The sequence below is a fragment of the Pteropus vampyrus genome, unplaced genomic scaffold (assembly GCF_000151845.1).
Source record: "Pteropus vampyrus isolate Shadow unplaced genomic scaffold, Pvam_2.0 Scaffold4, whole genome shotgun sequence".
NCBI classification, from domain to species: domain Eukaryota; kingdom Metazoa; phylum Chordata; class Mammalia; order Chiroptera; family Pteropodidae; genus Pteropus; species Pteropus vampyrus.
This window is the reverse complement of record NW_011888785.1, coordinates 5832489-5856627: the sequence shown is the minus strand read 5'-3', so window position 1 is coordinate 5856627 and position 24139 is coordinate 5832489. Positions and strand designations below refer to the sequence as shown.

Genomic DNA, 24139 nt, shown 5'->3' with positions numbered 1-24139 from the left:
CTAGCACAATTTTTTTTTCAATTTCTTCAGTACAATTTTTTTAACAGCTGTATGTGAAAGCAAATACCACACTGATTAATCACCAATTTCAGGCAAAAGTGAAAGCCAGAGGGCCTCTTTTTTACGATTTAAAGAGATCTAATCTACTGCCAGAGAGCAAGAAGAGCAAAAGACCAGGTCTGGCATTTATTCATAAAAGCAGCAGACTTCAGAGAAGACTGGTCTCCTATTCCACGATCAGAACCCTGAGAGTTACGGTAGTGACATGTGAATATATGGATAGATGCAATTCAGAAATTAGATCTTCTAGATTCTCTCTAGGCCAGGAGAAGTGGCCTAACCTTTCTTTTTACAAGGTAGTACCCATCATACTCCTACTTGAAGATCATATAGAAACCTGAAAAAATGCAAGTTTCTTATAAATAATCCTTGTTCTCCTCAGGATTGGCTGTCATCACCTCCTCTGACAACAAGACAAATATTAAGGGTCAAGTACCACCGTGACCAGAACAGGGATGCTAGGGGACTGCTAAGAGAGGAGGCATCACTTTACTTGCTGAAAGATCTGAAGGAGGTGGGAGGGTATGCACGGCATGGATCCTGAGAGTCCTTGACAACAGATCACAGAATATACATTTACATACAGTAGTTAGTTGATATGGGAGCACTCTTCCGTGATACAGAATTTAAAACCCTGGCACATATTCTAGGAGATGGTGTGAACAGCTGCTGCTAGGATGGTTCTTGGAAGCTTGGAAAAATATGCAACTCATGCTAAGTGAGGTAGAAATTCCAGAACTACCATGGAAGATGGAGGAAGAGATCAAATGACTCAGTATATTGGCCATGCCCAAGGAAAAAAATATATGTACATAAGACTAGAAACACCAGCAACTAATGACAGTCTACAGGCTAACACAGTGGATACTTCATTTATCAAACAATAAGGAATGTGCCATGAAGAGCAACATTTGTATCATCAAGAAGCTCAGCAGTAGTTGTCTTTTATAGGCAGGATAGGAGATGACATTACAGAATTGGGATTCCTGATAAAAATAGTAATGATATAATCTCTAAATAACATACTAAGAAGTAGTACTTAGTAGCCAGAGAAAGTTAGGTGTTATTATTTCAAGAAGCAGGAAGATAGGAGAGGCAAACATGGAGTACAACCTTAAGAAAAAAGATAAGAGTAAATAAATAGAAAATAGAGTTCCTAAAATGAAACAAATGGGCAGCCACCAAGGGTGTTGCTTAATTCATACAACAAAAATAAATCAAAAATGAATGATCTGGAGGCTAAGGGCAACTTTCCGGCCTCTCCCTCTCACCACTCACCTCCCCCACAAAAATCACCATCTCTCGCCCAGTTTCTAGACCTGAGTTGATCCTTAGGCTTGTCTGAAGACTATTTATTGAAGTATGAGGGAAATCTCTAAGAGGATGGACTTGGCAATACTATGAGAGTATCATGTAGTAATCCCCCTAGTTATTTTCCAGAAGGACCTAAGGCCATTTACTCAAGTGACTACACATTAAGTAAAGGGGACTATACAGAACTTTTGAGAATTGTTGCATTCAGAGTCAAAATTGAAATTGATACTCTAAAACCCAAATTGATCCAATAGCTCCCTTAATAAAATAAAGTCATATATAATCCAGATAATAAATAGAGTTTTGACCTGCATCGGACCCACAATAGTTCACAGACCCAGCAGGTGGTCTTTTAAAAGATCTCCCAAGATATTATTGGAGTGCATATCCTTGGTAATTGGCAGATCTTCACACTGGTTTTTGTCCTGTATATAAGTGCTATCAATGATCACCACCCAAAAAGATTTAAAGAAGGCAGAGGAAGTAGTCTCTGGCATATCCCCATTTATGACACAAGTCTAGCACCTATAAAAGAAAATATAACATGGCATATAACAGTGGATAACTGCAAATCTTATCAAACAGTAATCCCAAATATATTTGCTTTACCAGATAATTGGAGCAGAATAACATAGCCTTTAGTGAGAGGTGTGTAGACACTGAAATGGAGAACGTATTCATTTTTATCACTTTCAGAAAGAAGAATCAAAATCAGTTTAAAATCATGTAGCATAGATAACAGTAAACCAAAGAGTCTTAGTTTGGGGCTCTGTTAACTCTCTTGACCTCTATCATAATGCATTTGGAAGAGCCTGCTGTCATAAGCTCAGAAATCCACTGTAGGATGGAAGTAGATCGGACATGAGTAAGGCCAGAAAGCATGCAAAGTTGTATGAAAAGGTGGCCCCGACCCCCACGACTGCTGAACCAGCACTCCTCTCTCAGCTCCCCACTATGATTCTTATGATCAGATGTCAGAGAAGGAAAAAAGACCGGTTCATGATGGTTTGTTCTGTTGTATTAGTGTGCATCAAAAATGGGCTGCTGTTCTACTACAATGCTTCTCACAAACAGCAGTAAGGGGAAATTCTTTAACAGGAGAGTTCTGGGAAGCATGTCTGGAAAGAGGAACTCAAGGTAAGAATATGCATGGACTCGAGTATATCTAGACAAGGAGCCCCAAAGACTCTCTGTATGGATTTAAAGGAATGGGAACAAAGTCTGACGATCTCTATACAAGAGCAATACCCATCAGAGAGCTTTTTCCACAATATAACCTGACAGACAGAATGACTCAGCTAATTGATCATGAAAACTATATAATCTCGTCTTGGCCGAAAGTAGAGCAAGGGTATATTATAGCAAAATATACTGGTTAAATTCCTACAGCCACCAAGAAAATGCTGAACTGATAGAAAAGTGGAATGCCTTTTAAAGACTCAGGCAAAGTATCAATCAGGAGATTATACCCTGTAAGAGTGAGATACAACTCTCTAGACATAGTATTCGCCCTAATTTAATAACCGCTGTGTGGTGTTTTGTTCCCAATAAGTAGAATGCATGGATCCAGGAACCAAAAATAGGAAGTACAAGGGGTCTTACTTACCATCACCCCTACTGACTCACATTGGGAATTTGTAAGGGAAAAAATTCTTCCAGCAGGAGACCCAGTAATAGTCCTGTTGAACTTTAAGCCTTGGCTGCTACCTAGTCACTTTAATGTCCCTGTGCCAAGAGACCAGAAACTAAGAAAGGAGCCATCATGCTTGCTGAGGCAACGGACAATATGTTTGATGTTTAGGTTATCTACAGTGACCTTAAGTGACCTGTTTTAATGAATAAATAGCTAAATGCAGCAGCCATGGGCTAGGAAAGATGATGATCTGGACAAATCCATCAGAAAAGCTGCTCAGATCAGCAGAGTTATAGCTGAGTGAGGCGGGGCTAGAATGATGGTAGTGGTAGAGGACAATAAATATTATTTGTGGCTTCCAGATTAACTGTTGCAACAGGGACAATTTATTAACACATCTCTTATAAGTTCTCCAGCAACTAAATCCTAACTTGAACCCTGGAGAAGTTGTCTCTAGCTAGGGCAAACTCTATGAAGCAATTAGATAGTCTATTGTTCCACCCAAATCCACATTTTATGGCCAAAGCACCCAGCTCCTAGTTTCTAGAAATATTAGTTGCTGGTCACTTCATAGCTACCCACTCACTGGGATTTGTCATCTATCCCAGGGAAATGCCTCAGCCATATCTACTTCCCCTTTTAGAAGGCACTTATCCAGTAAAAAGTTGATGAGAATATTCAGAACTCTAACCATCTTTACTCAATTCAGGACAACTCTAAAGGGTTGCCCCAGGTTTTGGAGAATCACTTCAAGGCCTCAGTTGCAATGTATTTGTGGATCTGCTTCTTCACCTTCCCAAATCTGACTTCCTCACTCCTCACAGGTGTCACTCCTGAGATTCATCCTCAGTATATTTTCTACATGAAACTCTGTCCCTCAGAGTCACAATTAGCTTCCAAGGAATCCAATCTAAGATATTAGTATACCTGAATTAAAGGAAATATGAAGATAAACGTAAGGGAGATTGAGACTAATAATGATAATAGTAATGTTTTATGGGATTGAAAATATATGTATAACAAAATGTGACAAAAATATCACACATCAGGTGATGATAAAAAAAGTATATTTTAGACTTGTATAAGTCAAGGATACATGCTTCAAAAGAATGTATAAATCACACACACACATCAAAAGCCCTGTGCAATAATGTTCAAAGCTCCAAATTGAAAAAAAAAAAGTATACTAATATGATGAATATTAAGTAATGAAAACATGAAATTAAAGAAGCTAGACATGAATAAATACATGCTATATAATTCCATTTGTATAAAAATTTAAAACATCCATATAATAGGAGTCAAGATATTGAGTAGTGCATGTGTTTGGAGGGTTTCAGCAGGGTTGGTAATGTTTTATATCTTGATCTGGAAGAGTGGTTACATAGATTTGTTCACTTTGTCAAAATTCATCAAGTCCACATCTATGATGTGTGCACTTTTCTGTACAACTGTTACAGTTCATTAAAGAGTTCAGGTTTTCAAGAGGGATAACAGTGCGACAGGGAGTAGGGCATGAAAGAGGATAGCATGATATTTTAGAAACACAGGAAGGGAAAGCCTCTCCCAAGAGAGCTTATTTTCACAATGACCTGAAAGAAGAAAGGCAGAAGCCATGTGAAACTCTGTGAAAATGTGAGGTAAGAATATTTGAAGTAGAGGGAATAGCAATGCAAAGACTTTGAGACGATATCAAGTCTGGTGTATTTGAAGAACATCAAAAAGGTAAATAGGGCTTGAGAGTGAGTGAAAAGGAGAGCAGTCGCAAATCTGATTGGCTGGGCACATATTAAACTACTGAGTGAATGACTTATGTGCACATTGACATTTCTGTCCTTAACATGATTGTTCTTTGTTATTTATCCATTAAATATATATATAGCACATTGAAACATTTTAAAACCCTATCTACTAGACTTAAAATGAGGGTATTCAATTTGCTCAATTTAAGAGCTAAGTCTCATTTCATCTAATATTTAGTTTTTTCCATCCTACACATTTCTGATGCAGACAGAAACTGTCAGTTAAACAAGAAAATAGGTAAGTTGAGGAAAAAATTGTTAATAAAAGCATAATCTGTTCATTCACTGATCATTTATGGAAAAAGTTATATGCACATTTATATATACATATAAAAGGCTTATAGAGATAATGCTAGATTTAAGACATGATACCAGCAACAATGGAAACTGATCAATAGAAAATCATTCTTTAAAGAGACATTAGTATAAAAGACCTAGTGTTGTCCATCAAGAGCAAGCAATGAGATCTGAAACAACTGAAACTTATTCTTAGATGGCAAAAGAATATGAACAGTGATTATACTTTCTACACTTTACTAGAGCCTAGACATCCCATACTCTAACTCTGTGAGTTTTCCTTTTTAACTAAAAAACAGAAGCGTCGACACCACCAACAATAAAATATTACATGTAAGAACAATAAAATAAAAATTCAGTCTTGAGTCCATGCAAAAAACTTCCCTGAAAATTATGAATGACCTATGAGACTGCATCCCTGCTGCCTACAAAGAGTTGTTCAAAAAGCAGGAGGAACTAAACTTTAAATAAAATCACAGAACTCCTTCAACTTTCTCTTTCTTACTTAGTTTATGTTAAAGGGCCATAAATCTTGTTGACACTTATTGCCACATCTATTGGCACACAGTCAGCACCAGTTTGAAAAGAGTTTTGCAGTCTGCTAGGGCCCATTACCTGTCCCTTGTCATCTCATATATTTATTTTCACCCCAGCAAGAAGCACCTCACGATGTCATTATTTGTTAGGCAGCTTATACTTTCCTGTACAATGTACTTGAGAGAGGGCTCTTACAAACATTTCTGTGAATCACATGTAATGTATTGTACCATCTTAAACTTAAACAATGCTATATGTCAACTATATCTCACTTAAAATTGCAAAAAGATATGTATCTCAGATACATATACAGTATTGAAAAAATTTCCTACAAATCTTCAGAAGCTATTGTCTTCTGAGCCATAAATAGATGTAAATGTGCTAAAATGGTCAATCAAGAGAGTGTGTTGTTCAGCTACTGTGGCAGGTTCACTATACGATGGGCCTTCTCATTTGGAGGAGGAAAAGTCATGAAATCTGAAGATTGCAGTATCCTCAAAGGATGACATGTAATGGAAGAAAAAGAAAGGAAAACAGAAAAGAAATTCCCTTCTTTTACCTAGTTTCGTTCTCCTTTTCCCTTGGGATAATGGGATAATGATTTGTAGTTTAGAGAACACTTTGATCTTTCTCACATTCTTTTCTTTTAAAACAAAAATAAAATCTCCCTTTCTTCCTACTAAAGCAATGCTTTGCTTACTGGTTTTGTGACTGGAACTTTCAAAAGAATTTGTGTTCAAGTGATGTTTTTCTTCTATGCATCATTTTAATATCTGTATGCCTGTTAGCCTTTTCCCATAAATGAAGTCAGTATATATACATAGACACATAGACACACACAGACACACAGACACACACATTCACGAACACAAACTGTCACTACATATACATGATCAAGGCATTTGTCTGAGTACGTACAAGTAAATATCTTGATTTATTGAAGTCTACAAGAAGGGTTTAAAATCTCAAAAAAAATTTAGGTTAACTCGACATTAATGCCTACACCGACACATTTATTTTATTTTTGTTTGTTTGAAAACTAAGTGGTTTCTCGACTAGCAAAAGAAGTTCAATTTTAGTATCTACTATAAACGGCATTCATTCCCTTCCTCAAGAATGAAAACACTGTTATAGTTCTTTGTTAAATGCTGACTTTTGTATGAATATTTGAATGAAAAGTAATTCTTGCAAAGGTAACAAAAAACATTCAGAAATCAAACAGCAAAAATAAAAAAAAAGAAAAAACAAGGAAATCTAAAAGTCTATCTTAAGATAATTCAGATAAAGGCCTTATGAAATCTCTTTAAAGAAAAATGTTTCATTAATAAAAAGGACAGAAAATACATTAGTGAAGAATTTTTAAATAATTTCTAATTACAAAAATGTACAAAACCTCAGATTCAACCTCCAACTCAAAATAGCACTGTTAATGTCAGTATATTTCAGTTACATACTTTTAAAATGAGACATGCAGATTAATTCATTTTATATCTCCTAGAGCTCTTCAAATCCTACACACACTTAAAATTCTATTTAAATTTGATACAATTACTGTCTTAAAAATCAAATAGCATCTTTCATAGTTTTATATTGGAAAGATATTGACTCCTTCCTTCTCACTAGGCTCACTAGCTACCCTTGTACTTCAGGCTTGGTGAACTGGCCAGGGTGTTGTTAAGACTACGATATAAGGACTCTTAGGGAAGAAAGTGCTTATATCAAATATAGAAAGCACGGCAAAATCATCAATGATTAATATATTATTTCATTATTGCTCACTTACTTACAAGAGATTTCAGAGTTAAGGTATTCACTTACAGGTGACCATCATAACTTTCTTCACAGAAACATGTTCAAATACGAAGTAACAAGTCTCAGACCTATTTTCTTCCAACTTACATTTTTATGCACATGACTCCTTATTTAATTTTGAAAAGACATTTAATCATGAATCCCATCAAGAATCTTTCTTGCAGGAAATCTAAAAATAAACATTCTTTGATATTGATTGATTTTCTATCTCTTATTATCATACTACCAAGCTACTCTGAAAATATGAATGTGATACTTAATAAGAAAATACACTTTATGTAGTTTTTTGGACGCAGAAGTATATATTCTCAAGCATCAGTAGGGAAAAAAGTCAGTATGCTAATGGCTTTAATTATCAAAAGTGACAAATTTAAATCTTTGTGCATAGCAGAAAAAGATTCTTAAATACTTTGTTATTCAATATTTTTGAAAATATTATGTTTGTGTTTCATTCACAGAAATTAAGTTCTACAAATAGCAGTTGATTCTTTCATTAAATCAGAACCAAATTACTGATTTCAGTATTAATGGTTAGCTTTGACATGTTTAAAAAGGGTAGAAAATACTTAATAGACCTGTCTTCAACCCTGAAATGAACAACTGTTCAGGGAAATGAAATTGTTCAAAGATACATTTTCTTTCTGCCAATCTGTGAAATATAATATAATTATTCTCTTTTAATGAATCTCTCAATGAGGAATAATCTTTCAGAGCTTGAACAGGTAAAATATAATGATAATAGGAGCAGCTTTGTAAATAAAAGGATGGAATGAAATTTGTTATTTTGTGCCATATTATGAGATAATTAGAATAACAGTGTGGCTTTCATCAGGCATTTGAACTTTCTCAAAAAAGCTCCCTAGGGCTCATTTAAATTAGTCATGTTTATCCATGGAGAGTTTTAGTCTTATTTCAAATGATTGTCACCTCGTAACATTCGGGTTTAAATTTTTAGCTTATTCGGATGTACTTTACAGTAGCTAATACATACTGCCTAAAACAGATACCAATCTTCCCTGTCTTGAGTTCATAATTCCACAGTTTATCAAAGGAAGTGGTATACAAATGTTTTTATTAAGCCAAGAAAATAATTATTCAGTGTGGAGGGAATGGTGATCTTTATAAATCTCTATCAATTTCTACAAAACACAGTTGGCTGGATACTGTCCAAGAAGCTACCATTTATATGTTAACTAGTTATATATAATAAAAGACTATATTCAATGAAAATTACATTCATGGCAATGGAACCTCTAGTTGTTAGCTCCTTTGGTTAACTCAAATTCATACTGTTCACAGACAATTTAGTAGATGGTGGGATTTGACTCAAGAAATAGGTCTCTTTGCTCTACTGGACCTATGGTATCCTCTGTTAGTGAGACAAATATGTGCAAGAATAACTGGGTACTAGATTGTGATGGTTTCATCACATCTACTAAGGTAACCAGAAAAACAAACAAACAAAAATCCTTATAAATAAAGAGAAGTAAAATAAAAGTCTAATATCTCTCCTGAAATGGCTTGAAATCTCTAAATAAGATGTCATTCCACAAGATGGTGCAATTGAAGTTTAATTCTCAATGAAATTATATTTTTGCTTGGTTATTATTTTCTCTCCTGATGGAAAAGAAAACATAGTTTTTAACACCAACAGAAAAAAAAAAATAGAACTGTGACTTATGTTTAACAATTTATGAAGTTGATTTCACGTCTTTTTGATAGTTCTTTAATGTTATTTTCTAAAAAACCTTCCCTAATTTATTGTAATATGTCTTGATTATAGGAAAACTTATCATGAGTTCCCTGTAATAAATCTATTATGTGAGCTTTAAATCATTACCCTAACATGACAAGATTACTACAGGGCTTTATATTTAGGAAACTTCTATGAATAGAGTTTTGTATTTGGAAACTTTATGTGACTACTATTTGAAAGCATGCTTTACAAGTGTTATTTAATTAGCTGAGGCTTATACAATCAGCCAATGTTTATTTAATTTGTTTTATATTTCCACTACTGTATGAGTTAAACATTTAAAATTATAATGCAGTTTTGCCTTGGCCTAAAATTATAATAATGACCTGCCATTATTTTCAACAGATGTGGGATTGGATACTGTCACCAATGTTAGACATCAACAGTGTAGAGAAAATAACCTGTAAAAGCATTTATATTTTTCATCTTCTTCTGAAGTTACAGTTAAAAGCAATAGCTAGAAATGTAGAGGGTCTCAGAACAGCATTAGCATTTTGGAAATAAGGTATTTTCCCTCAGATGTATGAGAAGGTAACAGCTGAGATTTAATTTAAAAATGCAAGTAAATGAATTCCTTTTCTTCTCTTGCATCTATTAAATTGATTGCCAAATCATATATTTTTCAATAGGTGACTTATACTAAAAACTCATTTTTTTCAAGTTTTCCCAGATTCATTAGTTGAAAGCAAGTTGCTCCTTGTTCTGTTATTCCCACTTAACATGTTCTTTAGGTTTTCTCCATTTTTCTAATTTCAATTTATTTTCAAGACTAAGCTCTTAATAGCAATGATCTCATTTATATATTAGAAAACATCACTTTCCTGTTTAAATGATTATTAATCTATTATATCTCAAATGCTTTTGTTATCTTACTAATTTTATTATAAGAATTTCTTGAATTATATTGCATGTCATATTTTGTTTTGAGAATTATATTGCATGTCAAATTTTGAAAATTTGACTGTTGAACATGGGGAAAATAGCAATGCCAGCCACATAAAGATATTAAATGTAGCTCCAGAAATGATATAAGAATATTCTAAAGATTGTCATTTAATGTTTTAATTGTTCCTAAAACATTAATTTATTCAATTTATGATTTCCAAATTTGTAGGAGGCTAGCAGTTTCTAGGGAGTTTTTATGACAAATTTCATAAATGCTTCTTCATAATACATATGCTTTTATAGGACAGTTAGGCCAAAGATAAGAGTACAAGGTCTTATATTTTGAAATACATTTCTATTTTTACATATAAGAAATATGTTCTATATTCTCTAATTTCTTTTTATTACTGTTTCATAAACTTTAGAAGTAGGACTTTTGTAAAAACAGAAAAAGAGTCATCAAATTAAGATATCCAGGTATATGATGCAATCTTCAATTGTATATAGAAATTTTTGTATTTAGATAGCTTTATTAAGTATGTGCTATTATATACATTTCCCATAGCTGGAAAATTTCAAAGGAGGTAGTTTAAAAACACACAATTAGGAATTCATTTTGAGACATCTCCTTAAAAATTACTAGATATCAAATGTATGGACCTATTTTCGACCAATGAAATTATCATGGTATTAGTATATCTAATGCTACTTGTTTGTTAAATGCAACATATATTTTTGTAAAATGCAACATCTCAAATGCCATGATGTTTTTTCAATAATTTTAATAGCCAGGTATGATAATGCAGCATGAAATCCTTTTCTTGTTTCTAAATTTAATTGATTTAATCACTGGATTTAAATGCTTGGAAATTGTTCTGCTTGTCGGTGTTTGAATGCCAAATACATCATCTAAAGTTCTAAAATGAATGTTGCAGTTATATTTAGACAACTGAAAACACTGCCTTCTAAATTACCCTAAATAAGCCATAGAAATATCTAGAAAAATTGATAATAATGGATGACAAATGTCCATTACTATCAAATTCAAATAAGTATAACTTTTACACAGTATAGAAAGTGTTAGTCTTATTATTTAAAAGCTCTTTGTGCAATTATCCAGGCAATACAATACATAGTACATGTACATAACTCTCAACTCTCCTAGAACTCACCATTCCCACTTTAAAGATGTAGACATCAGAGCCAGTAACCTTATTTATCTTCAGAGGCAAAATAAATTCAAGTTTTGCCAAGCTTTCAAAGACATCAACTCATTTATCCTCTTTGATCAATTTAGCTTGAATTGACTTTTTTTCTCCTATTTCTCGAGAGTTTTCAAAAATGATATTAATAAAGTCATTTGATGTAGAGAGATTCCTTGACAGCCAGTCAGATACATAGTCTCTTCTCTTTGGCTCCTAAGAAAAATCAGGGTTTTAGTCTTCCCTAATACAGTTCACAAACATCAAATAAGATAGGATAGGGTCATGTGTAGTGTAAATTACATAGAAAAGCTTATTTTGGGGGGAACTGGTACACAAGATGACGAAGAATAAAAACATTGTCGACATTAAGTATTCAAAATCAGGGCTATGCAAATGATATGAAGCTGAATTAGCCTGGTGCAGTTTTCTATACTTTAGCCTTTTTGCCCCACCTTCATAATTTTTGCCATATCCATATGCCTCCTGTTTTATTGTTTACTTTTGGTTTTAACTCTATCTTTACTTAAAAGGATTTATTTTAAAAATAAATTTAGATTATAATTATAACTTTTTTAAAAAACATCCCTTCCTATAAGAAAAAAATTGTAATAGTAATTATGAAAACAATTAAACTCCAAAATAGTCATATATGTACTGCTTAAACCATCTCAATTTTCCCTCAGTGGAGTGCTTTGGGAAGTTCTGCCCAAATAAAAGAATCGGCATTGGTAAAGGGGAATGAAATCATCAAAAATTTCATGGACGACATCATATGCTAATTAGTTTTTAAAATACAGTTTGTATAATGGTTACCTGGCTAGCTGCATCCATATGTGGGTTAGATCATCACCTACTTAATGAGGTTTTAAGCAGAAAGCCCAGCTGTTTCTGACAGTACTTCCCTTAGCTTTGGCAAACATTTGAAACTCTATAACTTGAATGTAATTACTTTTACTCAGTGGTTATCGAACTTTCTAAACCAGTCAAGCATTTTTTAAATCTTTTTCAAATGAAGCAGTCTTTTAAAACCCAGTAAATAAAAAAAATATAATTTTATTTGAAAAATAGATTTTAAATTTTTAAATTGCTAACACTTTTGATACACATAGTAAATCTATCAGAACAATAAAGTAATTTTAATGAAGACAGTTGCCGTGTTACAGGCATCCTATTGATTTCTGCATTTTGTTTTGGTTTTGTGGTATTGAGAATATTCTGATCCAGACAGATTACTAATCATAAATGGCATGAACTTTTACATCTCACTTGGCCATCTTACACCATTTTGAGTTCATTAATGGAAATTGGAATAGCTGGACTTATATCTTCAAAGCTAAGACCATTAGAATAACTAAAAACTGCTCACATTACTTGAGAGATTCTCATTGTTTGGTTAAAACATTTTTCTCAAAGTTGTCTTTTTAATACCGTTCTTCAACCTTTTCAAAACAAATGTATGATACGATGTTATCTGCTATCTAGTTCAGATGTTCACTTGACATTTCAATTAGTCGAATTAATATAATTCAGCATAATTAGCTAAAACTTTATTTCAACTTTGTTGCTGGACCTTTAGCTGCAGTTGTGAGCATGATTATATCTCAAATCTGTATAAAAGTACACTTGATATATAAACCAGTACAAGCTTTTTATTTTTGGTTGCTAGATTACTAATGCAATTTCTTTATAAGCAAACAAATTTCTAAAAGGTGATTTCCATGTTGATTTAAAATATTAGCACTGTTACCTGTTTTCATTGCCATTGACTGGTATGTTCTGTTTACTGCTTGTGCCAATCCAAAGTACCTGAGTTTGTGGGCCTTTTAATTACATGTGCTGTGGTGGCAATGTACCCATTTGTACAATTATCCTGGTTAAATTTACAAAGATATATATTTTTAAATGACCACTGCCGAGCTACGGACTCCAGTTAATATCATAGGTATTTATTTATTAATTTATGTGTGTGTGTGTGTATAAATGTATACATGTGAATATGGAAATCTATCTTTTTAATCTATCTACCTATTGATTGATGGAAAAGGAAGAAGAGGAGGAGGAAGAATAGGAGATGGAAAGAAAGTGTTTTTGATCTGGTAACAGAATTTAATAATTTGAGAATCATTAGTATAAAAAATAATTTTATAAGACACACTTTAGTATGTTTTTATTACCTTTTTTTATTGTTCCAAAATATGGACATAATGCGTATGAACTAAGTTTTTTACAGAACCTCTGAAGAATTGCAGTTATAACTCAATGGAACAGTTTGAAAAATAATGGTTTAGCTGAAGGCCTTTATTTCTTTTAAAATGCAAATATCTCTACTTTCATCTGCAATCAGTCATTTATGCATTAATGTGAATAAATTTATTAGACATCTTTCTGAAGCTTAGATTTAATTCAGAAGAGGAGGAAGCAAAGATGAACTCAGCAACTGAAAGAAATGGGAAAGATATGACTTAATTAAGGCTGAGAGCACTGGAGATCTACTTGGCCTACCTCACAATTTGCTTAAAGACCATGCTGTCCATATATGATACATTTATTTGTGCTAAGAAAGAAAAGAAAGAATGAGAGAGAGAAAGAAAGAAAGAAAGAACACAAAAGACAAATGCACAGAGAAAACATCCACTGAATTAGATGAGTATAAGTGTGAATGTTTCAGAACTGCATGCAACTGTTTTAGACTATTTTGCTGGAACAACAATGTAATTAAATGAATTACTTATAATTTTGGTTAACTCAAATTAAATCGACTATAAAATTTCCAACCAATAAATTTATTAATCGAAGATTCTGATCATACGCTGTGTCCTCAAAGATTACAAGCAAATTTTTTTGTGCAGGAGTCCCAGATCATGTACAGCACAATATAAATGAGAATTTAATGTTCCAAACCTAATCCTGTACCTTTGGTCTATGACTTTTAAATGAAAACAACAACAACAACAAAAAAAAACTTGTAAACTTTTTTCTTAATGAAAATCTTTCTACTAAATAAAATAATTTATCTTTATTATAAAAGTCTAGTTATGTATGTTTCTCCCATTCCTCCCCAATCAAATGCTTTCTAAAGTTTATAGAAATAAGCATCCATTCCAGTAAAGTAAAAAATTTAAACTTCTGAGTTTTTTATGGAGGCATATTATAAAAATTGGTTGTTAATATTTTGAGAAATTGCTTCCTGAAAAGAAGAAATTTACATTATTCAATTTTTCATTTTTTCACTTATATATTTTCTAAAAGTGAAAGATATTAATTTAAATCTGTGTTAAAGATACATGTTGGACTAGAATTACATTTCCCATATTTCATTCTAAGTCAATATTTGCAATAATTTTGTGTAAATTTGAAAATATATTTAGATTTAAAATGCTGATTGACTCACATTAATACTATTGTTTTTCCTTCAAGAAATTGAAAACAAAATCAAATAATAGAAATATTTACCATTTAGGAAAGGGATACATGCAGATATTTAAATAGTAAATTTCATTCTTCATTATCAAGTACGACATTTAAGAATTAACAGAATAAATTTGAAATCAAAACTTAGAAGCATTTTGAGATACTTTTGGCTACTGTGTTGCAAAATATATCAAAATAAAAACACTTTCTTCATAAATTTAATTAAAAGGAAAGCCTGATTAATATACGAAAGTCTATTTTTTTATATTCAGCTGATAACATCATTTTTAGTAATGAAATTACACTTATTTGAACTAAAACTAAACGCAAACTACAAGCATAGTCAGATAAGAGAGGTGGGGGAAAAAGTTGAGCCAAATTGGTTATAAACATGCTTCTGTTCTTGCTCACACAATGACCTTTAAAAGCTCTAATTTCTATTGTTTTTCTCTGTCTTTGTACTTAGAAAAAGTACTCCTAAGTCACAAATCATGTAGGTTCCCACTTTCTTCTTTCCCAAGTTTATGGAAACTTGGTCCTAATAGTTTTATAGTAAAAAACAAAAGGATAGAATGGGAAGACAAACTGTTTCCTATAATTGCGAGCACTGAAAGTCTTTGACAAAACTTCAGGCTGATTTGTCTGTGCCTTACTTCAAATGCATATTCCTGAAAAACGCATACAAAGGGGAAGAGTGAGGCCAGTAAATGGCATGCCTGCAGTAGCTCAGTAGGGAGTGTACATACACTTGTCCTGGTGGAGTATAGCTACGAGTCAGAAATTTTAACAGCTCAGTAGGTGAATACAGTTGGTACTTGAGCACTTAGAATCAATTCAGATACATATCTGTAATATCTACATGTAAAAGACATGGCATATATTTGGTATGTACTGACCAAATATAAAAATAATCCTGGAAATTATTATATATATAAATCTTTTTTATCGTATGGACTATATCACTATGTTATATATACTCATTGCTTCCTTAGGGAGAGAATATTTAAGTTTCATCTTAGTATGGCCCTTAAACTAATTTTAATACTTAGATTCTTTTTTTGTTGTTAATTTTCTTAGAAATCTACGGTTACATTTAAATATAAATACAATATTAATAATAACTCTAGAAATTAATAATTATACCTAATTCCCTTCATTTTAAATTCATAGAACATGAACCTACTCATTTTTTCTATGTTTTTCTCCTTCAAAAAAACATTTCCTTCATGTTTTCACAGCTATAATGCTTATAATAAAGCATTTTAATTAATTTTGTATAAATTTACTTGTATTAAATTACATGACTCTTCTGGATTTACCTCTTTAGGATTACCTATACATTTAAGGGGCATCAAAATCTACCATTGACAGGTTTTAATAAGCACTTCTTTCAAGGGGATACCTAATACTTTCTCCAACAATCTCTGTCACCCTTATAGTCACCAATTCTATATAACAGAAGTCACTGCTTGCTAAATGAAACTTGAATCAGATATCTGAAGACACCAAAACATAACACTATTTCCTATCACCATCAAGCCTATCAACCATCTTTACACTTTATTAATTAAATAATTAAATATATATGTGTGTGTGTGTTTGTATGTGTGTGTGTGTATATGTGTGTGTGTGTGTGTGTGTGTGTATATTCATTTATTTATTAGGTCCATAAGCCTGTAACACCTTTATCATCTGTCTTTGATATACTGAGTTGAGCCAGTATGTTTTCTTAGACATTAGAATGCCATTTATGGTATTAGGTAGAATCTAGAAGGTCAAGAAATACTATGGATAATATACATAAATTATTAAGGCATGATCAATTATTAGAATACTACCAATTTAATATTTTTGTTTATCAAATACATCAATAAGAATTAGTTGTTATGTCTCAGTGTGAAGTATATTACCATGGAGATAAAAATTCTGATCCACAGCTATTCTATCCTATTTTGTTAGTCTTTTGTCCTCTGTTGCCCAGGTTTCCTATTTGTTGTTATTAAATTTCTGAAAAAATAGCAGCATATAACTAAAATTTATTGTGGGATATTTAAAAATGCCATAATAAATGGTACTTAGAACAATAGCCCATTATAAAATAGCTTCCATGTCATAGCCTGACTGAGAAAGGCAAAGAATAAAAAATCTTGCTAAACAAACTTAAAAAAGCCTTAACTAGACCCTTGTTACAGCAACTCAAATATCCTGACCATGACAATCACAGTCCAGAATTTAATGTACAATATATATTATTCTCTAAATACCCACGTAAATACATAATTACTTATGTATTTATTTTCTGTGTGAAGATATGTATCCAAAGAAGAATAAAGGAGAAAAAGATCCATGAAAAATATAGCCAGTTTACACATGATTTTAGAATCATGTGTTATGATATAACTTAATCATACATACGTATTTGATATTATAAAAAATACTGTATAAGTATATAAACTATAGCGTAATGGAAAATTTTAATTTTAATGTAGCCTTCAAAAGCAGATTAAGAGCAAAAGCAGATTGAGAGCAATTTAACAAACAAACATTAGAAAACTTACCTTGACTTGCAAATTTTAACTCTTTGGCATCTGTGAGCGTGGTCCTTTTGTCAGACCCTTTTTTCTCTATCCGGCGATGGCTTCGTCTTTTCTTTGACTCTCCCCAAAGGTTGGATCCTCCATGCATGCTAGGTATATTCAAAATAGCAATTCCTTCCAGAGAGATGTTTATTAAGTCTATCTGTACTCCATCACACTAATCAATAAAAAGAAAAGAACAAACAGTAAGATATCTTCTTTATTTCTCTTATTTCTTCTTTTGCATTTCCTGATATTTTAATAAGAGATTTTAAATCTATAATCTTGCCATTTTTAAATACATTTTTCAAAAGCAAAAGTAGTTACAGTGAATGTCAATATAAAAAATAAAGCAGCCACCAACATTAACTAGTTATCATTCATAGTCTTTAAAAATGATCGAATTAAATCATCAGTCTCTTTGTTTACAAAAAACCTTTGGGACGGAGACATGTTAGTGTCTGAATATATAACCAGTTATAAATTTCCATTGTGTCACAAAGAGGCTGATTCTGGGATGTTTGGTCAAATTTTAGGCAGAAATTTTAACGATCACCTCTTATTTAGAACACATTGCAAGGCACTATTGGGGGAAAGTGAAAAAACAGAATTCATAATTCATGGCCTCACTTTTTGAGTCAGAGAAAGAAGTGGCTTAAGAGACTTTGAAAAAAAATACAAAGTGCAAAACAGCAATGCAAGAGCTCTGAATTACATTGGAGCGGCTAAGGATGTTTCTTGGTCTAGATTAAGTTCCAAACACAGTACAAAGGGCAATGAGCAGCACAGTTATCTAAATGAACATGGAGGACCAGGCAGGCTGAGTGAGGAAAATGCCAAGAGTAACGGTAAACACAACCTCCAACTCATCATTACTTTATAGCTGCTATAACACTACATTGAAAAATAAAAACCATTAGTTAGGCAGATATTTGTTTGCCTGGTGACAAAGAAGTGTTTTGATTTTGAAAAATATGGAACTTGCTAACAGACTATGCTTTGTGATATTCAGTTTGGTCACTTTTTAAATATTTTGAATATTCTGTTTATTTCTACTGATGGACGTGTGGAAAGTGACAAGGCTATACAGTATTTTTAGAATTATTTATTTATTCATTTGCTTTGAGTTTTCTAAAATTGTAGTAATTATAAATATACACCAGATATTGTTCTCTCATGTTCAGTTATAAGTCATTGTAAGAAAAGATGTAAATATATAACATTTTGTTTAATAAAAAACTTTGTTAGGGATATGCATTTCATAATTGAGGTATATCTGCAGTGGGATTATTTTATTTGCCATGTTTTTTTTGTAGAAAAAAAACATAGACAGTAACTTCATTCATCATTCTCTTTCACGTGATAATTATGATTTTTTGAACCAAGAAGAGATAATGCTCCACCAAAATGATAAAAACAGAAAACAAACAGAAAATCTCTCTTTTTCCACATTTGCCTCATCACACTGAACCTAATTCTGCATCTTGTTTACTGAAATACAAAAACTGTGAAATAAAGAAACACATCTTGAGCCTACTTGGCAGGGCTAGAAACCAATTCTAGAGAGATGCCAAGTTTTCATTCAATTTGTTTCAATGAGGGTGAAACCAAGGTCTGGATGATGTCCCCCCCCCCCACCCCTTTTAGAAACAACTGACTTTTTTTTCTTCCTTTTCATGTATTAAATTAAGATGATTTCTTTTTACTAAAGAATTCTACTCATGTGTATACTCACTTACTGCTATATATTCTAGATAAACAGATATTAATTTCATAATTAAAAGTAATCTTGTGTAAATACCCTGCAGGCCTCAATGAATCAAACACATACTGTGTGTCAGGCCTCCCACTGTCTTCAAGTGGAATGTACTGGCTGGATAATTAGATAGTACATATTTTTTAACCTTATTTGCATGCATATTATATCTTTTGCACACTGACAAGCAGCAGTAACAACAAAAGTCAGATTACCACAGGGAATTCCCACAAAGAAGTCTTCATTCCTTATAATTTGCAGCCTAAATTAAAATAATTTGATCTTTGACAAGGATGAAATGTCAAGCAGAAGGGGGTCCTCTACAAGCCATGGCCTGTGGCTTCTGAAATCTGCCTAATTTATGTCAGTCACTTCTTAATACATATTTAAGTATTACACGAAAAATATGATAAATATGCAATCTGACACCTTTGGTATTTCCCTGCTGTTAATTTATAAAGGTCTGGTTTCCCCCCCAAACTGACTAAAATCATTTAAATAACAGAAGAATTGCGAAATAAGCTGGAGTTGGGGCCTGGCTTCCATTTTCACTCAATATTGAACACAGCAGGTAGTACGCTAAGACAATTATTTGACTAGGCCTTAGAATCCCACTGTGACAAGTTACTTTCAGAATTAGGAAAGTAGTATTCCTTTGTTCATCTGCAGAAAAGGAGAGCATGTTGCAAACAGGCTTTTTTTTTTTTTTTAATTGAACTAGGGGAGTTACATGTGACAATTGAAAAACATCATTGTATACTATTATTCATGTTTTTACTCTTCAGAGTCTTGTCACGTGTCATTTTAAGAAAACAAAGTGGCTCTTTGAAAAGTAAAAAAAAATATTGTTAAGGAGTGCCAATAAAGAAAGTCTGAAAAACACTGAGGTTTCTATGAGAGCAGGACAACGTACTTACATAAATTGCTATTTATTAATTATTTGTTTCCACTAGTTCTTGACCCCAGGCTACCTTCCTCTGTTTGCCTTAACATTATGTTCATCAGTCTGGAAAATTCCAGTGCTAGTTCTGATGGAGACCAGGAATTGTAGCACACCAATTGAGTGCACAGAAATAAAAGCTGAGGTGAAGGCTATGAAATATAATGAACAAGTTATAACACTGTGTCAGATAATATTTTCATCTGCTTTGAAGATTTATGATTTTTAAAAAGGTAGCTACAGAGTTATATAATATAAAAGCTTAAAAGCTATAAGCCTCAGTCAATAAATCCTGAATGTTTTTAATATGTAGAAAAAAGGCAGTTAACATATAGTACTAAAGGAGCTATTTGTAGAGTGCAATGCTGTGATGCCATTGTCTATACTTTTCAGTTTTAAAATGGAAGATTTTTATTACGGAGACAAATTTACCTAAAAAAAAAAAAATGGTTTAAAAATTTTTGCCAACGTATTTTAATCCTAGTTTACAAATATACTCTGGACGTGTGGAGAGTGACAAGGTGTTAAGGACAAGTTTTATATGTGAATTTAGTGTTTCAGATTCAGTTACCATACCATTTGATAGTAAAATTCAAAATGTAAGTAAAACTGGAAAGCTAAATATAGATAAGAAATTTGACAAGATAAAATTAATGATAAATTGTAAAAATTTTTTCATAGTGAGTCTAATTCTATGGTGAGGTCAGATAAAAATTATTCAAAATATTCGACGAAACATAAAAACATTGCTTTGTTCATTATATAAAACTGCGTAGAGGAAAATGGCTCATCTAAGTCTGCTTTTAGAAGAGTTCCTGCAAATTCATACTTAATTTATAAGACAAAATTATGTTTTTGCTGAAAACTACAGCAGCAAACCTACAAATTAAAACAGATATATACACATAAATGGCTTAATAGTATCTCTTCTGATGTTCTAAAGCTGAGGTACTCTATATTTTCCCAGGGATTAAATTTTATGTTTTTTGAAATACATTTTATAAGTTTTATTGACAAAATGTAGTGTGATATAGGGCCTCAGAACATGCCATTTAGGTAATTTGAGTAATATTGCCAGTTCAGGATATCAAGCATTAGCCATGGTATTTACACAAAATTACTTTAGTTTTACATGTTTTTCTTTTTTAGTAGATTCTGTGAAAGCTAGAAATTGTTGCTGAAATATTAGAATTCTTACCAAAAGTTATCTTATTAAAATAATTTCTGGTAAACATGGAATGGAACTTTCACCTTTTGGTCATTCACTCCACTTTTACCTGTTACACTTCTTCCTCAGTCTCGTCACTAAGAAAACCTATGACATATTTATCATGATGAAGTGATAATGCTATGCCTCGCCCTCACCACATTTTGTGTTCTTTTCTGGAATAATAAGTTACTTTTCGTTTTGAATTCAAGGAGTCCAACTTTAGTTTCCTCTGACTATCTTTCTGGAGGTCCACACTGTGTCCCTCCATCATTGCTTCTAGAATTTCATTGCAAAAAAAAAAAAAATTCACCTTGGAATATTTTGAAGAAAGGGTAGATGTTTCAAGTATTCTTACACACACACACACACACACACACACGCACACACATGCATGAGCAGAAAAAGGGCAGGAAGAAATTTTGGAGATGATGGATAAGTTGATGACACTGAGTGTGGTGGTGGTTTTATGGTTATTTACTTACTTCTAAACTCACGATGTAAATGAGAGCACCACCAAGGAAGCAGTAAAATCACAGATATGGAAAGTGCTTTGGAAAAAAGCAAACAAAGGGCTCTTCTGCTATGTCAACTATGTCTCAATTTTAACCAAAAAATTATAACCAAGATTACTCTACCCAGCAAAGCTATCATTTAGAATGGAAGGACAGATAAAGAGCTTCCCAGACAAGAAAAAGCTAACAGAGTTCATTGCCATCCAACCAATATTATAAGAAATGTTAAAGGAACTTCTTTAAGGAGAAAAAAAAATGAAAAGTAAGAATAATAAAAGGTCAATAACTACATATCTATCAATAATTACTTTCAATGTAAATTGATTAAATGCTCCAATAAAAAAAAAATAGGGTAGCTGAATGAATCAGAAAGCAAAGCCTTTATATGTTGCCTACAAGAGACTCACCAGATCAAAAGACATACATAGATTGAACGTAAAGGGATAAAAAATGATATTTCATGAAAATTGAAACAAACAAAAAGCTGAGGTAGCAATACATATACCAGATAAAATAGACTTTAAAACAAAGGCTATACCAAGAGACAAAGAAGAATCCAGTAATCCCACTTCTGGGTATTTATCTGAAGAAATCCAAAACCTATTTTGAAGGGACATGTACACCCATATTTTCATTGTAGTATTATTTGAATAGCATTATCTACAAAGGAGGCAACCAGGGTGTCTATCAATGGATAAATAGATGAAGAGGAGGTGGTACACATATACACTGGAATATTACTCAGCTGTAAAAAAGAATGAAATCTTGCCATCTGCAACAACATGGATGGACCTAAAGGATATTGTGCTGAGTAGATTAAATCAGACAGAGAAAGATAAATGTTATATGATTTCACTTATTTCTGGAATCTAGAGAACAGGATAAATGAACAATCAAAACAGAAACAAGCTTGTAGATACAGAGAGCATTTTGATGGCTGCCAGATAGAGGAGGAGTTGAGAGGATGAGTGAAGGAGGAGAAGGGATTAAGAAGTACAAATCGATAGTTACAAAAGAGTATAGGAATGTAGAGTATAGTTTGGGGAATATAGTCAGTAGCATAGTAATAACTATGTATGGTGTCAGATGGGTACTGGATTTATTGGGGTGATCACTTCATAAGTTATAAATGTCTAATCACTATACAATATAATATTGTATGCCAATTGTAATTGAAGAATTTAAAAAATATATATATAAAGAGCCCACACAGTCTGTGTCCAGCTTGCACCTTGTGTGGAAATGTCTTTCAGTTTCAGGCTCAATGTATGCTCTTTTGTTTCACTTAAGCATGTGTGTCATATGGCACCTAGCCAATCCCACTGCTGTATCTGTCTTCCTCTGAGAGAGGACAGAGTCCTTTTACCTTGGCATGAGAAGGTGTGTATCAGCTGCTGGGGGAGACACACTAGCCTGAGGAATAGATGCCCACTACTGCAGTGGATCTCACTATCTCTTATCAGCATGAGTAATCGTTATCCATCCAAAACAACATTCATTCACAAATTTCATTTCCCCTACCCCAAGATAGTATTTTGGTAGGGCTAAGACTAGACAAAGGTCCTCTAAATGCATGTTGAAAGAGCATCCAGGATGATTTTGATAAAGGTATGGCACGAACTAAATTTGGAAACTCTGCCCTATTGCTTTTAAGAACTCTGAGCTTTCCAGGTTACTGGAGAATAAGAATCTATCTTATCTTTTGAATCTTGCTAATTTATTTTATGTCCCTAATACTTTTATTGCCATTTGTTAATTCTTGAGATCATTTAAGGTTTTATAGATGTACTTAATCATTAAGACAAATCTCAATTTTGGGGATGGAAATTCTTGGCCTTAAAACTTACCATCCTTCCCAGTCTCACTGACAACCAAAAGATTGAAATACTTTGGAGAATGGGCTATTCTATTATCTCAAGAACTTTGTGTGGTACATAGAGCAAATAAAAAATCCACGAATATTATAGTTTCAATGACAGATGTAGACCTGGGATTCTTAGGTACATGCCCCAAATACTTTAATACAAATTGCTTTTAATATATTATATTGCAATTTTAAAGTTTTACATTTTTTTATATATTTTGTAACAAAGTTAGAAGATAACTGAAATTCTGAAAACTAAAAATTTCTACTTTGCTAATCTCTCTTGCCATATATATTGCCTATATGTTGCCATTTTACACCCACAGACACATCGATGTATATAATCTACAATAGATTTGTTCCCTTAGATTTAAACCTTTTACAGCAACACACTTCTCATTTCTCTTAAATTGTTAAAAAAAAAAATGCTCATCTGCTCATCTCTGCAGTGGATATATAATAGAATAAAATCTCTTTAATTCATAGAATTTTGAGGAAGACTAAATAAAATAATGTATGCTTAGCATCAAGCATGGAGTATAATTAATAATAGATAAATCTTAGCTGTG

The 24139-nt window shown here is 32.5% G+C and overlaps 1 protein-coding gene across 1 annotated transcript in view; it reads right to left on the bottom strand.

The window, feature by feature from the left end:
* DGKB (diacylglycerol kinase beta) overlaps positions 1-24139 on the bottom strand; it is a 551422-nt gene that overhangs the window by 136040 nt on the left and 391243 nt on the right. Inside the window, exon 22 of the mRNA XM_023532508.1 lies at positions 17271-17466. Coding sequence (XP_023388276.1) covers positions 17271-17466 — 196 coding nt within the window. The remainder of the gene's footprint in view (positions 1-17270; positions 17467-24139) is intronic.